We start from the raw sequence: 15,587 nt of genomic DNA on the forward strand, positions 1-15,587 counted from the left end.
CCAGTGCCCTTTGCCTTCCCTTATCCCTGCCTGGGACATGCTGCCCCTGACCTGCTTGGCTCAGGTCCCGCAGGAGCTCTGAACCCAGCCAGGAAGGACCAGCCCTGGCAGCTAGGAGTCATGCCCCACCGTGCGTGGGTGGATCTCGTTCCTTAACGTGGGGCCTCCTTAAACGGCCGCCTTCTAGGTTGTAGTCAAGCCTTTGCGAAGGGGGGCTGTGGTGAATCTTCCCACCACCCCTCTACCATCTTGACTTATCAAGATAACAGCTAGGAAAAGGTCCTCCTCTGAAGCTGTGAAATGCCATTGCCACCTTGAGGTGGACCTGCAGGCTTGGGTGAGATGAAGCAATTATCTGTCCATTAACTTTGCTGAAGAGCCTCGTACTGACTGGGCAGAGCCAGCAGAGCAGAGCGGTGATTTCCCTCCCAAAGCTGAGAAGGCAAATTGCTCATGGCTCCTCGTGGTACCCGAGAACCTAGGACCGAGCTCCCAAAGTGAGTGGTGATGCACATGGGGTGGGAGGACCATGACCATCTCTGAACATCCAGGGTTCCCCTCAGCAGAGCTGGAGCCAGGCCACCCCGGTGCTAGGAAGGAGATGTGTTTACCGGTGGCTAGTTAACACCTCGTTAAACGCTGGCTGTTGCTTTGCTGGATGGAGCTGTAAAAATTCCCACTGTCTCTGCTGGGACGACAGCCTTTCGGCTACCTCATTATAAATCTCATGATTAACGCTAGGTTTTCACCCTGCTTATATGCGGCCCCATGAGGTGGAGTCCTACCTGTTGCCCAACAGATGCTTCCCAGCCGGCTCCCCCTCTAGGTTCACACCTCGTGGTTTCGCAGCTGCCTTTTTTTTTTAATGTTTCTTTACAATTTCAGGTAGCGTTGCTTCAATAGTAAACGAAGGAGGGGGATCGGGAAAAATAATAATCAGGAAAAGTTTCAGGAAAAAGAAACCCCAGACGTATTCCTCTCTTTATGAAGAGCTTGCCCGGCTGCTATTTGACTTTAACCTACTTTGTATAATTTAACCTGGGCTATTAGCAACAGTCACAGCGAAACCTTGTTTCGGCAGAGTTGGGTTTTCTCAGTGTGCCACAGAAACTCCCTAAAAGCGCCACGAGAGCCGATGGTTGTGTGCGCGCAGTGCCGCCTGCTCCGCTGGCTTTCCCCTGGCCTGAGTGGCTAGTGGCGAGCGCGTCTGCTCCCCTGCGAATAATTAAACTAATAGCGAAGTATTTGCATCTTCCAGACATTAAGCCTTCCCTCTGAGGAACCTTAGTCAAGTTAGGTCATGGTGTTGGTGCAATATTTTTGGTGTTAGGAGCGGGAATGAGGAGATTAACCCCTAATGACTCTCTGACGTTAATTAACGAGCCAGGGAGACCAACGGGAGGAGATTAGTGCCATTGTTTCAGTCTCTGCTGAGTCAGCGCAATGTGCCTTGGTTTATCTCCCCAAACTTACCTTTTTTTTCCACCGCTGGCTGGTTTTCAGGGACCCACAGCAGCTGGAAGCGTGATTAGTGAAGGCACCACATGGGTACGACTTTGTCACACCAGGGAGGGCCTCCCGTCTCCACCCAGGATATTAGCTGAGCGCAGGAGCAAACACACATGCGGCCCCACAGAGAGGTGCTCGTAGCCTAAGCGCATGTGCTTGCGGACGTGGCTGGACAAGGGTCCCTGCCTCTGGAAGGTATCCTGCGCACAGGCTTTGCTTTAAGCCCTGAAGCCAAGCTGTCCAACGTCTGTGGCAGTCCCAAACCGTGCACGTTAAGTCACCCACCTGATCGCAAGGGAAGCGTGAAGGTTTCACCCAGCCAGAATCTCCCAAATGCTTTCACTTTTCATTTTGAATATCTCCCAAGCATTTTTTAACACAACAATAAGCCATCCTTCCTTATTTTGTTTTCTGTTAATCTTTGTCATGTCAATGCCTACTCACCCTGTCCTCTTCCATCCCTTAGTTCACCACCGGCACCTGTAACGATGCTACGGTGCATAGCTGCGAGCTGTGTGGCAAAGGCTTTCGCTTGCAGCGGATGCTCAACCGTCACATCAAGTGTCACAGCCAGGTGAAGAGACACTTGTGCACCTTCTGCGGAAAAGGCTTCAACGACACCTTTGATCTGAAAAGACACGTCCGGACCCATACCGGTGAGAACACGTTCCCCGGGGGCTTGCGGGCAGCTCTGGGTAGGTGGGAGAAGGGGTGAGATGGGACAAGGTTGGGGGGTGAGGGTAACCTGGCAAGACAATACTACAAAACCCAGGTAAACAACATTTGCAAAAAATAGTGGGGATGTGGTGGAGGAAAGGAAAAAATATGAGTGGACAGATAAAAGCCCTGGGATTAACGAAATCTGAGGAGAACTAATGAAATCCGTGTGAAGCAGTTTGGTGCATAAGCTGCCATCCAGGTCCGGTGTAGATGTGGCCGCGTGCTGCTGTGCCTGGCTCAGCGAGACCAGGATAACCCACCCGGGATAACCCACCCGGGAAAATTCACTGCACATTATTGCAAGTCTGGCATGTACCAGTGAGCACGGGCGGGCAGTGGATGAAAATGCTTTGCCCTCTAGAGGCAATGAGCAGCAGTTTCTTGTTTTTTTTGCGAACCTTCCCTGCTGGCCGTCCCACAGGATGGGGTTATGGCTTGATTTTGGCACCGTCTGGAGAAACCAGTGTGTGGTTCATGCTGTGCGTCCAGCTTCTTTAAGAAAACTAGGCAACACATCTAACTTCTGCTAAGCCTGCGTGCTGCATCCCTGCCTGCTTCAGGCTACCACCTCCCCCAATCCCCTTTCGGAGCCGTTTCCCTCTGCCCGTCCAGCCATCCAGATCAGTTTGGCCACCAGCCTAAACCAACTCTTGCCATGCAGGTCACAGCATGATTGAAAATCAGGGGCAACGCGTTGAAAATCTCCTGACAGCAGTTCCTGTAAAAGGAAGGGGGGGTAAAAAGTTGCCTTTAACCTGGACTAGTTCCCTCTTCCCTGCTTGCATCTACACCAGATGTACAGGCATAACCGAGGATGCTGTGATTTAAGCCCACGATGACACTGGAAGAAAGAAAAATCGTCCCTTCTCCCTTCTCACTCTTGCTGCCCAGTTGCTCCCCTGGGCTGGAGGGATGCCCTTTCTGTGGCCACTCTGCAGTGGGGTCGGTTCCTGAGCCCACCCCAAACACCGGCAGTTGTGTTTCTTTGAATCAGATCGGTTGCTTCAAATCCAGCTTACTGGTCACAGAAGTGCTTAACCTAACCTGGAGCAGGGAGAAGGCCACCTTTTTGTTTCTTTTTCTTCTTTTTCTTAGTGGAAGTGATGGCTTAAATCCCTATCAACCCCATCCTCACCAAGCAAGACGCTTTCTGGCAGGCCAAGCTGGCTGTGCTCAGGAGGCTTTGAATTTGCGCTGTAGGGCACCCGGAAGATGCATCCACCACATCTGCCAGGCACGTTCCAGCTTTCCACGTTTGCGTTACCTGTGGGACCTGCCGATTATTTGGACTCGCTCTGCAATGTCCCTTTTTTGGCTTAGGCACCATTAACCAGGCGCACCTCTAGAGGCGACGCAAGTATGTTGGTGGGCAGGAGTTGTTTCTCAGCAATAGAGCTCACAAAAACAATGCTGCCCATTTCGATGGGAAAGCATTGGCCGGAGCCAATGTTTTGGACTGTTTTGGTTTGCTTGCAAGGCTTTCATGTGGAAAGGAAAGCTGCTGGCTGCGAGCAGGGAGCTGCCGCTGGTGTGTGGCTGAAGTGTGGAGTCGGTGCTTCTGAAAGAAGTGATTTTTCAACCTGTCCCCTCATCCTTTGAGATTCAGAAACTAAATCCAAGAGGGTCTCTGTTCAGAAGCTAAAAATACGTGTATGTTGTGGCAGGTAGGGTTGAACTGGCCATGCAGGAGTGGAGCCAATTCTGCGAAACTCTGGAAGGGAGGAAGGATCTTCATACTGGACAGGAGTGAAAACCCAGTCCTGGAAATGTGAATCTTACGGTTAGATTGTCCCCAAATTTACTAGAAGAAATCTGGCGTTACTATTTCTCCTCTCCAGTGTAAAGCCAGGATGAACACTCACATATATTGTATTTGCCTGGTGCCTTGGCTCATGGAAGGGGATGAAGGCTGGCTGATAGTGTTTCGGCATGTATCTTTTCCAGGCTGAAATATGGCATCTCTGAAAGCGGTGGCCTTTTTTATGTCAAAGTTGATTGCTGTTCAGGAAAGCTGGGCTATATTTGAATGTTAAAAAGTAGACAGATAAGCTGGAAGTGGTAGTCTTGGCTTTATTTTGTAGCTACGGGTGTTCATCTACATGTGCTTCACTGAATTTTGGTGTTCCAGTGGAAATTGTTGTGCAGTGTTTGTAACCAGACTGTGCAACAGTAGGGTAGTGTCAGACAGAGTGAAAGCCAAATGTCCCAGTCTAGCTTCATGGCATAAGCAGACTTAAACATTAAAAAGTAACTAATATACACAGTAATATCAAATTTTAAAATGATTCCTAAGTAATGAACAGGTTCACACAGCCCTGATGGGCTGTGCCATCCTGGTACTACCCCTCTTGTGCTCGCACTGGTGCCTGTGGAGCACTGTTGGCATCAGAAACCAAGGATGGGTGAAGGTTTAAATTGCCTTCAGATGAGCACGAAATGGCACCCAAAATACTCTTTGTAAAATATACATTTTTGTGTGTGAATTCTAATGAAGATTTGGAGTCTCTTTCCAATTGCAGTTTAATGTAACTGAAGCAGTCTCACAGCAGCAGTAGGTGTTAGGAAACTTTAGTCTTGATAGTTTAAGCCAGTGCACTGGGATAACCTCTTTTTACAAGACTTGCAAAAATGCAGTCAAGATGCTGCTTATTGGAACTTCTAATCTGTTTGGATTTCTGGTAGAAAGATCAGTAGCTGAGAGGTGAACTTAACACAATCCGATTAAAAGTTACAACTGTCTGTGTGAACGTGTGTGCTTTGCCCTTTTTTGCCTGGCTATTACTCACCATAGGTCCAATCTTCCACACACTTGCGTTTTACCTTTCACTGGGAAAAGAGAGGCATTTAGGTAACTCCTTGCATCAGTTTTAAGGCTGGTCCTTGCTTGAAAACTTACTGAGCTAGTCTAGTAAGTAAAATCACAACTTTTTTAGTTTTTTTCAAGTGTCGATAAACCCTCAGCTATTTGTCATTCAAGTACTGGGAGGTGGTTGTTCTTAAATCAGTGCTGATCGGTGGTAAAATGGATACTCTTTACGGCTCAGTATTTTTATAATGTTGGTTGTCTGTACTGAACAAAACTGCTTGGGCATTCAAATCACAAGCCAGCCCCTTCTCCCTCCTCTGGAGACACACATACTTATTTCTTTCATCTTTTCTAGATGAAAGAAATACACTTCTTTTCTAGAACTTGAGCTTGTAATCTCAATCATCACATCTATAGTCTATGAAAACGTTCTCACTCATTTGAAGTACTGTGATTGCTGTGTGTTCATGTTGGGCTGCCGTTCACTGAAGCCTCATTAAGCTTTGCTCACTAAAAGAGAAAAATTAACATCTTACTGAGAGACAAGATTTCATTCATTATAAAAGCCAAAATGAAAGGTTAGCTGAAACTGATAGTTTTACCTAATCACAGGACTTCAGAAAGTCAGGGCCGTAAAGGAGTAAGTTTTGCAAGAGTGGGTAACGGCTTCTTCTTTAGGAGCAAAGTGCCGATGGGCACCTGTTATCCTCAGTATCTGCCTACCTCTTCTCGAAACATTTCTAGGTTTTCTATTCCTAAATATATCAACCCATCCCTGAAAATTTTAGCCTGAAAGTAAGATGTTTTATTTAGGCAGTTAGTTCCTTGGGCTAGTAGCTCCCTGCTGCGAGGTATTTGCTTAATATGTGGTAGGCCAGAGCCTTGCTCTTAGCCGGTTCCTTAGTTGGCTGTAAGAAACACAAATCAGAATAGTAATCGCTGTCTTTTAATGTTGCAGGAATTCGTCCTTACAAATGTGAGGTTTGCAACAAAGCCTTCACCCAGCGCTGTTCCCTGGAGTCCCACCTTAAGAAGATTCATGGCGTGCAGCAGCAATACGCCTACAAACAGAGGCGAGATAAACTTTATGTGTGCGAAGACTGCGGCTACACGGGCCCCACGCAGGAGGACCTGTACCTGCATGTTAGTAACATTCACCCCGGAAGCGCTTTCCTGAAAAAAACCTCAAAAAAACTTGCAGCGGTTTTGCAAAACAAACTGAGCCCTGTCCTGCAGAGGAACTCCAAAGATGACGACAAAGATGAGTAACACAGTGGATTACAGTGGTCTAAAGGAATGAAGTTTACATGTAGGACTATATATATATATATTATTTTTTTAAAAACAATTTTGAAAGAAATCCCTGAAATGAAAGGGATGCTTTTGTTAACGGGACTCTCTTGATATTGGTAAAACCTCAACTTGAAAGAAATATTCCCGTATATGATGCAAACATCAGACCTTTTTATCTGGCCAAAAAAAAAGAAATGGAAAACTTGGAAGAGGCTGTCACCTCTTGGATGGAGTATTTACTGAACTGACATTCAGGCAACCTGTTTTCTGTTTCAGTCTACCACACATCTGAGTGGCCACTGACAAATAAGTTCACCTTTCCCCAGTGTACTTTGTAAAGATAATAACCATTACCTCCCGTACAAATTACTTTTGAGAGGTTTGGGTGAAAAGTGCCGTGTAAGAGCAGCTACTAGTACATTGTTCTATGCAAAATGAATTAAAATGGACTTGAGAACAGGAGTACACTGTATTGGTAAATAAGATAAAATGTGCAAATAACCTTAATTCTGCCCCCTGTGCAGTACACTAACAATTTATGGAAGCATGATCCAAGGTGAGCTGAAACTTTTTTTAAAGGATGCAGAACTTTTTTCTCCCAAACTTTCTCTACTAGCAAATGGCAATTTTCCAGGGCAGACTTAACGGTCGTGTTTTAGGTACTTTAAGCTGTGAACTTACTTTTATCATGTTTAGATTTAAGTATAACCTTAACTTGGATGTTCCTGGACTTGTCATGCTCACTTTGGGGTTTATTACCACATCCTTTTAACATATATCAATATCAACCCAGAAACCCAAAGAAAACACTTTAATGACTTGAAGATATGTATTTTCTGTCATGATGAAATGCAATTTTGTGTGTATTTTATGGTGTGTATGTGTGTGTGTGTTTGTTGGGGGGATTTTTTTCTTTTTAATGATCAAGTACCTGTTCACTAATACTACAGAGCAGTGCAATGCAGTGAAGAGGGAGACTTACCCTGTCTCTGCCTCATGAGATCAATGCAAAACTGGAGGCACGAATCTGGCCTCCTATCTGTAACCACTGTCAGTTTAGAAGGCTCCTAGTGAGACTGATGCTACAAGGGAAGGAGGTGGCAAGGATGATGAGGAACTAGTACTATGTCTCTGTGCTTTTGGACTTCCCCTATAGTCCTACTTCAGCTCCTTTTGACCCAGGACAACCAAGTGTTGTGAATTTAGGGATTTAAAAAAAAGGGGAGAGGGATGCCCATAACTGATGGCGCTGAAACCACCTCATACTTTAAGACTCTTCAGAAGCTGCTGCAGCCTTTACTGGGCACTTGGGTGTCTACGTTAGGAGCGACAGGGTCGGGGGGTAACTTCCTCAGCAACCACAAGGTACTCTGGTCCAAGCGCATGTTATTCATCTGTCTCAACTTAATGGACACAGCTGCTAAACAGGTTTTACGTCAACTTAAATGCATAACAGTTAATGGATTTCATTTGTAAATTCCAAAAATCTATTTTGTGCTCAAAATAAAGCTGTACATTTGGGGAGGATATGCTGTATTCTATATATATTGAAACAACAGCTGAAAAGTAACCCACCTAAAATACAGAATCATAGCCAGGACCTTCATAGTCATTACTACTAAAATGATAGATTCTGAGCATCTCTGCAAGAATCGTAAAAATCTTCTCAATTTGCCTCAGTTTTGTACAGGCATCTGCTTGGGTTTTTGTGGGGAAAAGCTTCTAGGGGTTTTAAAGCATTTCTAATGATATTAATACTTTATTCAGCACAACTGTCGGTGCTTGGGACCTTGGAAACGAGGATAATAAAGTGATGCTACTGTGTAAAGAACAAACTTGTCATCCTATGTAACGGGAAAGTTTGCAGAATACTTTAATGGAAGTTCATGGGTAAAAAAGCATCTAAGGTGAATTAGAAGATCCTTACTTTGGAAAAAGAGCTAAAGCCTGTGCACTGATCCCCAGTTCTTCTGAGATCATGCCATTATAACCAAATAGTATAAATGGAAGGTTGCTTACTTTGATCGAAGCTTGCATAATTGCAAATACATTGACAAAATTGCCTGGCTAAGAAAAGCGTTAACAGCTGGTTCAGCTAATTGTGCTGGCGACACTCCCCTCAGTGAGGTCTCAGTCATGAAACAAAACTGTTGGGTTGAGCGCCTAGGTGGGACTGTGGAGTAGAGCCCATCTGAGCAAAGTAACTAGCGTTCACCTAACTGCAAAGGATTTGTGTGCTTAGCTCTACTGAAACCTCAGCCCTTACACTGGAGCAGTGGAGTTGCAGCTGAAACCCTCCCTATCTAGCTGGAGACACATTTTTTGTGTGTGTGCGGGGTTTTTTTTTTCTCCTCCCCAATTGCTTTTGATTTCCCTCCAATATCGCTGCCAAAGCATGTCCCTGCTAAAAGAACTACAGACACATTAAGGTGGTTCATCTACGTGATCTCAGTCAAAGAAAGCGTTCACTGCAACAGAGAAAAGCAGCAGGTAATAGTACTCAGAAGGAAAACTGCTTTGGACAGAGAGCAAAGCTCTGACAAACTGGATGGTATAGCTGGAGTAACTGCCCTGATTGTCTGGCTGGTTTTTCTGCAGAGGACAGATACACCCTGTAGCAGATGCCTTGGGCATGTCAATTTAACAGTCTGGCAAGTTAGTTTAAAGTGATCACAAAGTGGGTTTGCATGACATTGGCAATGGCCATCTGCCAGTTCTGTTACGGGACAAAACTGGCACTAGCTTGTGCCTGTACAGAAATGTTCCAGTGCTCACACAGGGATGCCGGAGGCAGCCAGACTTTCAGAAGTCCTAGACACCAGTAACTTCCACCGCTACTGTCTTTGAAGGCTGCCTGCCTTCTCCTAGCTCTCTGATGGTACAGACTCATCAGAGACTTAAAGATAGGTTTACAAACTAACATTGCTAGTGAAGCTGGCAGCCTTCCTCAGACACAAGGCTTTTGTTAAACAAATGAACACAGGTGAAGCGAACAGGTGCCCACACTGCCCAGGCTCCAGACTTGTCCTTATTTACCGGAGGCAGGATGTCACTGAAATCTTACACGGTTCAGAGACATCTAATGGCTGTATGATGCACTGATGAAGAAGGCAATTGCACCCAAACATTGCCCAACTGTTCCACGCTCTCTTGATTTATCCAATCCCAATCAACGCAGGGAATTCGGCACGTTTTATCACCTCCTGCTTCTGCCCAGGGCATCTTACGTCTTGCTTATGCCCACCCTCTTTGTATTCATGGAGCTATCTTTCACAGAAAATTGACCATGTTCAGTAACGTTGAACCACCCACTTGCTAAAATTCTGTGATGTGGGAAGATACTTGTAAAACAGGTAGAACTTCTGAGCGCTCACGCAGCGTCGTCGTGGTTAGTCATCTCTAAACCCAGTTTCTCAGTCTCTATGTTTGTCTTTTTAGATAGAAATCTAATTAAGCACAGAGTAATCATACCATCACCAGACTAGGTTTGAATAAGCAAGTACCACTATAACCAAGTTTCATTGCACAGGTTTCCACAGTTCAGTACTCTGAAGGAGCAGAGATTAAGCACTATAGAGGTTTAAGTTTCTTCAGCAGCAAGCCTGCCCATTGGTGTTTTTAGGTATGGTTCTGGCTGATTTTCTTGAAGCTTATGGGTTGGCTGTATTTTTATTTGTAATCTGCAGTGTTATTATGAAAACTCATACATACAATTCAGAGAAAACAAAGAGAATGAGGAAAAAAGCTTTCCAGGTGTGCAACACACAAAGCAGTATCGCCTGACATCATCAAGGCTTATTCATAAAATCAAGCCTATAGACAGAGAAACAAGCTTCAAAAATAAGTATTCTGTTTTAGAACATCTATTCACAAACTTATTTGAAAAAAAAAAACGCACCCCCTCAAAAAACCCCCAAAACCCCAGTCAGCAGCTCTTCATTCCTCAGAAGGCCAGGCTTCTGAAGTCACAAGCCTGCTTTTATAAAGAAACTTACTCGCGTTGGCAAACGCTATAACTTGACACTGGAGATTGTTCCACGTGGGTAGGCTCCTTGTCCACTCAGACCCACACCAAAGTCAGGAGAGCTCAAGATAGTTGCAGACTTGGCCCGCCCAGAGACTCACAACCTAAGGCACAGAGCCCGCTTACACTCTCACAGTTCTTTTATGTGGGCTATGCAGCCTGTTAAGAAACCTGCAGGAGGAGCCAGTAGAAGTAGTCAAACTTCCTACCTTTCAGAACACTTGCTGGAAATTTCTAAGTGCATAGGTTACAATTCTGCTCCTCTTTTGCTAGGCCACTTCTTTTAAATGATCACTTTGCCTTAGTATTTTAAGTAAATGCTCATGAGAACTCTGGTTATAATTCTTAGCACAGTTTTTCCAGTTGTTGCTGTAAGAAAAGCCACAAATAGTAACTAGCCTGTTAATAGATACCTTTGAGATGAGCAAGAACTAAGCTGACTGAAACCCAGTCTACTAAATTCATTTGTTTATCGTTTGCATTTCTCTCAGCTCAGACAATGCAGATGTCATTTTGCTTTAGTTCACCAACTTCATTTTCAAAGTCTCAGTTCTGCAACAGTTTTTTTCTCAAAAATGACAAAAGAAGGATGATTTGATTGAACAGTTTTACTTGATAATAGAAACTTTCCTATCAACCTCAGGTTGTATAAACTCTGTGGGGAAAAACAGATTAAGTCGGCTTTGTCCTGCCAGGTCCACTTAAGTCACCTACAATGTAAGCAAATACACATTCCCCACTCCAATTTTTCTTCGGTTTTTTTTGAGGGGGAAAAAAACCCTGATACTAAGAAATAGCCAAAGTTACTCAAAAAAGAATACGTATTCAAATGGAAGATTTAAACAAAGGATTCTTGCTTTGGCTCTGTGCTCAGACCACTTGCCTCTGCATAGCTTAGTTTGGGTCAGTTTCTGTCCATGTACTCTTCAAGGCGCAAAAGCCACTTATTCCAGTACTGAGAGCACAGATTGGGATCCATGAAATGCGGATGCGCAGGGGAGCCATTCTTATAGGCAACCACAATGAGTCCACAGCTAACCTACAGTTAAAAACAGAAGGCTGTCAGAAATTCAATGTTAATACGCAACTTCAATCAGCAATTCTGAACGCTAAACCTCGTTGCAAAACATCATCCTTAACAGGTAAGTACCTTAAATAAGAAATAGAGAACAAAAAGAGCAATAATTTACCATAAAATACTTGGAGACTAACATTCAAACGCTGAGAGTTCAAAGCTCTGACTGACTTTAGTGAAAACTGGAGGATTCAAACTCTATCAGAGTGACAGGGTCTATTTAAACCTTGCATGCTGGTAAAATTCCCAGTGACTGATGAGGTTTTGCCTGGGGTCACATAACCAGACTGATGCCATTCTCCAGCATCAATCTGAATGGAAATGGTTACTTAGGAGTGTTCCAACATCCTTCATACTTGACAAACAGCTCTAATCCAAACCCACACAGATACTGGGGTGAAGAGAAAGTGGTGGGGGACAGGAGGCTAACAGCAGAATTCTAGAATTACTGCCTATATTTCAGTTTGTAAGGACCGTGTCTGTTAAGTGCTAGTGTTTACTCATCTTCATAATATTCTAGAAAGTCCTCTGAAGAACCTATGAATTACCCTGCTCTCTTCTGCTTTATATTTCCCCCCTTCAGTGCTTTGTATTGAAATAACAACCCTTCAGGCCAAGCAGGCCTGGCTAGAATTGCGTTTGGAGTCTTTAAAAACATTATTACACTGTCTTCTGATTAAGCGATTGACAACACACTGCTTTCCTCTGAGGAAGCACTGTACAGCTTCCAAACACTTTAAGTAGATCACTTAGTCCCTCGTTTGCTAGTGGGATAGAGCAACACATGACGTAAGCAATGCCCTCCCACCCCATTTCCCTGTTCGCATGCTCTTTTGCTTTACTACTTCTCCTCTCCCTTCCTCCTACTCTTGACACAAGCAAAAACCACATCGAACAAAGCACTGGGGGTTGCCCAGATGCCAAGTCACTGTGAGTTCATCTGACCTCCTAAAGAGGCTGAGCATCTCTCGGTCCCACTGAGCAGTTCCTTAAAACCACTGAAAATATACTGCTGACAGGCAAAAGCAGCAGGATTAGCAAGAGTAGTGGAGTTATCTCACAGTATGTCAGCTTAACCTGATCCAAGACTGGGCCCCTTTGTTACAAACCCTACCAAGAGTTCCATGCTGGACAGCAGGTGCTAAAGGCAGTGGGGAGAAATGAAAATAATGTGGGCGCTGCTGCTTGCCTTGGCAGGTAGCAGGCCTACTGACCTGGAAGTCATAATTAGCATCATGATTTATGGCTCCAATATATGCTGCAACCTGTAATGGGTTGTCAAAAGTATTCTTCAGAGACGGCTTTGGTTTCTCTGAAGTTTTCCAGTCAATCACACACAATTGGCCTCTGCATAAGAGAACAAGATAGGACAATATTTTAAACTTAAGTTTAGTCATAGTAAGAAACAAGGGATGGGACAGCAAAGAAAGTCGTATCACTCTTAGCCTGTTTCACCCTGATGTCATGTTGCTCATTATTATGTCTAAGTAAGTCTCTTCCACACTGGTAGTTTAGATCTCAAAAATCAAGACATACTAATACCTGCTGCAGTTCCTGGCAACTGCTGAGGAGCACTTAACCGTGCCCCGCTCATACCCTGCTCCAGTAAGGAATTCTCCACAAGAAACAACAGCACTTCTATCATCGGGTTCACCTCTGAGTTCATCCATTTCACTGCTCTTAGAGATCTGTCCAGCTTCCCCCCAACAGCTCACCAACACACCTGCTCCAGCTTGGGACGCAGCCTCCACGCGCCATGGAGCACTACGCAACACTGGCATTATCAGGTTTCTTAGAGAACCAGTACCTCACCGATACTTAGCCACGCAGTCTACCAGGCCCAAATACTGAAGAGTCTCATGCTGAACTGCGCTTTCCAGAGCTTTCACTTCGCTGATATCTTTTAAGACATGTTGCGCACTTGATAAGTATCCGGAAATAGCAACATCATCTCTCTGCTCCTTAGTTGCCATCTCTTCAGACAGGAATATAGATTCCAAAGCTGCATGAAAGAGCTCTCCTTGGAGGAAAAGATCTAAGAAAAATGTGAAAAAACCCCCACATTTTAGACACTACTCATAATACCCGATAGACTTGTATTCTAGATATTATACAACATAGCTCTTAAACCAGTCCTGTTTTTTGTACTGAAAGCTTGAGGATGTGGAAAGGAGAAGGGAATGAGACAAAAAAATAAATTAAGTGTCAACAGTGAAATTAGTATCTCATATTAATGCTTACTTTACTTTTTTTGTCTCACTAATTACTCAGAAACAAAATATGATTTTTAATTTATTGTTTATTCAAAGGTACTTGTGAATTTCTATGAATTAAAAATATTATTGTAGGCAGCTTTTCCTGCATTTGCTTCTTCTGCTGTATTGGTTCATTTGAATGGAGCTAATCTCCTCCTGAAATGGGTGGGCATAGCTCTAGGAATAAGGGCTTATCTCAGAAACGATTCCAAGAAAGAGAAATTTTATGTAAGGTTTGTTATGCCACCTTATTCACTGAAGTGCTTAGTAACTCAAAAAGCATAAACACAGGATATTCAGTTTTAAAAAGCATAATAATTCATGTAAGGAGCGCTTGGGTATTTATCAACCTTGCTAGAAGAGGCTACCTACTATCCCCCAGGTCCTCCCAGATCCCCTTCAGTCCTACAGCTTGGAGGAAGTCACCTTTGTAGGTCTTACGAAATGAAAACCTCTAAATGCACGGCAGTTTCGTAGAAGAAACTGGATAAACTAAATACTCACTGAAGAACTTCAACATAAACAGCAAGACACATAGGTTTTTAAACACTCAAGATGATACGATTTCATAATGCTTGCTTCCATCTCGTTACAAAGTACCTTTGTACCTGCAAACAGGCTCAATAACATCAGCTGGAAAATATCTATTTGTAAACAAATACTAGCAAATAGAAAAATAAAGGAGATGCAGATAGGATAGACCAAAGAATGTCTACATTCTAATCCCCATTTCCCACACATTTCTGAATCCATTTTAGTGGTCCTAGAACAAAGATGAGAGCTTAAATTCATTGATAACAGGCATTCTCATAATATGCTCTCGCCCCTTGAAATGGAAACAACTTAATGGCTTTCCAAAACACTTGAGCTGTAGGCCTGATACTGCAGCTATGCTAGCACGTCCTAGCCAGCTATCCAGACTATTGCTTCTACTTTGCAATCACACTGTGGTTACTTACTTTTCTTGTACTCTGCAAAACCTTCTTCTCCAAGTTCCAGTATCATTTTCTGCTTCCACCTTTCAAGATAAAAGGCTTGCTGCGGAGAAATAGTCTGTTGAAGAATACGGGTAACGCTGGGCATTTTTGTTTTTTGTAAAGCAATTTTTATGGGGAGGTTTGAATCACTGTTGAGAAGGGGAATTCTCTTGTTGGGGTTTATTAAAGGAACCCAGGTCTTGGGAGTTTTTGTTTCAGCTTTAACTGGAGGTCTGTGTTTATCTAGTGGCCCACATAACAAATTATCTTCTTCAAATATTGTCTCTGCTGTTTGGGCACTGGTTTTGTAAGATGTAACAGAGGAGACCAAGTTCTTGTACTTTTCTTGGTCAACTTGTTCATAACTGTTCACTTTTTTCTTCTTACTGTAAAGACACGTGGATGTAGCCAGACACATATATGGGAATTGCTTTTGGCAAAAAGGTATTTGAAAAAGCATTTCCAATTTCTCCGGTCTTCTGGACAGTAGCTGTAGGAAATTCATTCTGACAAGAAGCATTTGTGAGTAGTTAGAGTTTTCTTTCTTCTGTTAGAAACAGTCTGTAGGTTACCATATTTTCCCCCTGTGGAAGAAGAAATTTGTGATTTCCAGAGTCATAAAACTCTACCATCAATCTATTTTTGCCCTTTGCCAAACAAAGAACTGCTATGGTCATAACGTGTCTTCATACACTTTATGCCAACAAAACTCCTTTAGATAAATAATACAATAAGAGAAAGAACCAATAAGCAATGAAAAAAGGAAATTATCCCGAAAAGAACGGGTGCTGGTCCGCAAAAACTGAAACAGGGCAAACGCATAAAGATGTTGCAAGTAGCAAAAGCTGCAGCAGAAGATGCTCTTACAGCAATAGTATCAGAACTGTGATGCAAGTAGACACAAAAAACCGATCTGCAACAAACAACC

The 15,587-nt window shown here is 43.7% G+C and overlaps 2 protein-coding genes across 2 annotated transcripts in view; one reads left to right on the forward strand and one right to left on the reverse strand.

Moving 5' to 3' along the window:
• OVOL2 (ovo-like zinc finger 2) overlaps positions 1 to 6,401 on the forward strand; it is a 6,767-nt gene extending 366 nt beyond the window's left edge. Inside the window, exons 2-3 of the mRNA XM_009584371.1 lie at positions 1,976 to 2,165; positions 5,994 to 6,401. Coding sequence (XP_009582666.1) covers positions 1,976 to 2,165; positions 5,994 to 6,304 — 501 coding nt within the window. The 3' untranslated portion in view covers positions 6,305 to 6,401. The remainder of the gene's footprint in view (positions 1 to 1,975; positions 2,166 to 5,993) is intronic.
• Positions 6,402 to 11,120: 4,719 nt separating this feature from the next.
• Positions 11,121 to 15,179, reverse strand: MGME1 (mitochondrial genome maintenance exonuclease 1). The gene is made up of 4 exons (XM_009584372.1): positions 14,642 to 15,179; positions 13,240 to 13,462; positions 12,642 to 12,774; positions 11,121 to 11,391 (listed from the first exon to the last, which is right to left on the reverse strand). Exons 1-4 carry the CDS (start codon positions 15,177 to 15,179, stop codon positions 11,257 to 11,259), a joined length of 1,029 nt encoding a protein of 342 aa, XP_009582667.1. The 3' UTR covers positions 11,121 to 11,256.
• Positions 15,180 to 15,587: the final 408 nt, after the last annotated feature.

Source organism: Fulmarus glacialis, unplaced genomic scaffold (genome assembly GCF_000690835.1).
Source record: "Fulmarus glacialis isolate BGI_N327 unplaced genomic scaffold, ASM69083v1 scaffold39058, whole genome shotgun sequence".
In the NCBI taxonomy this organism is placed as follows: domain Eukaryota; kingdom Metazoa; phylum Chordata; class Aves; order Procellariiformes; family Procellariidae; genus Fulmarus; species Fulmarus glacialis.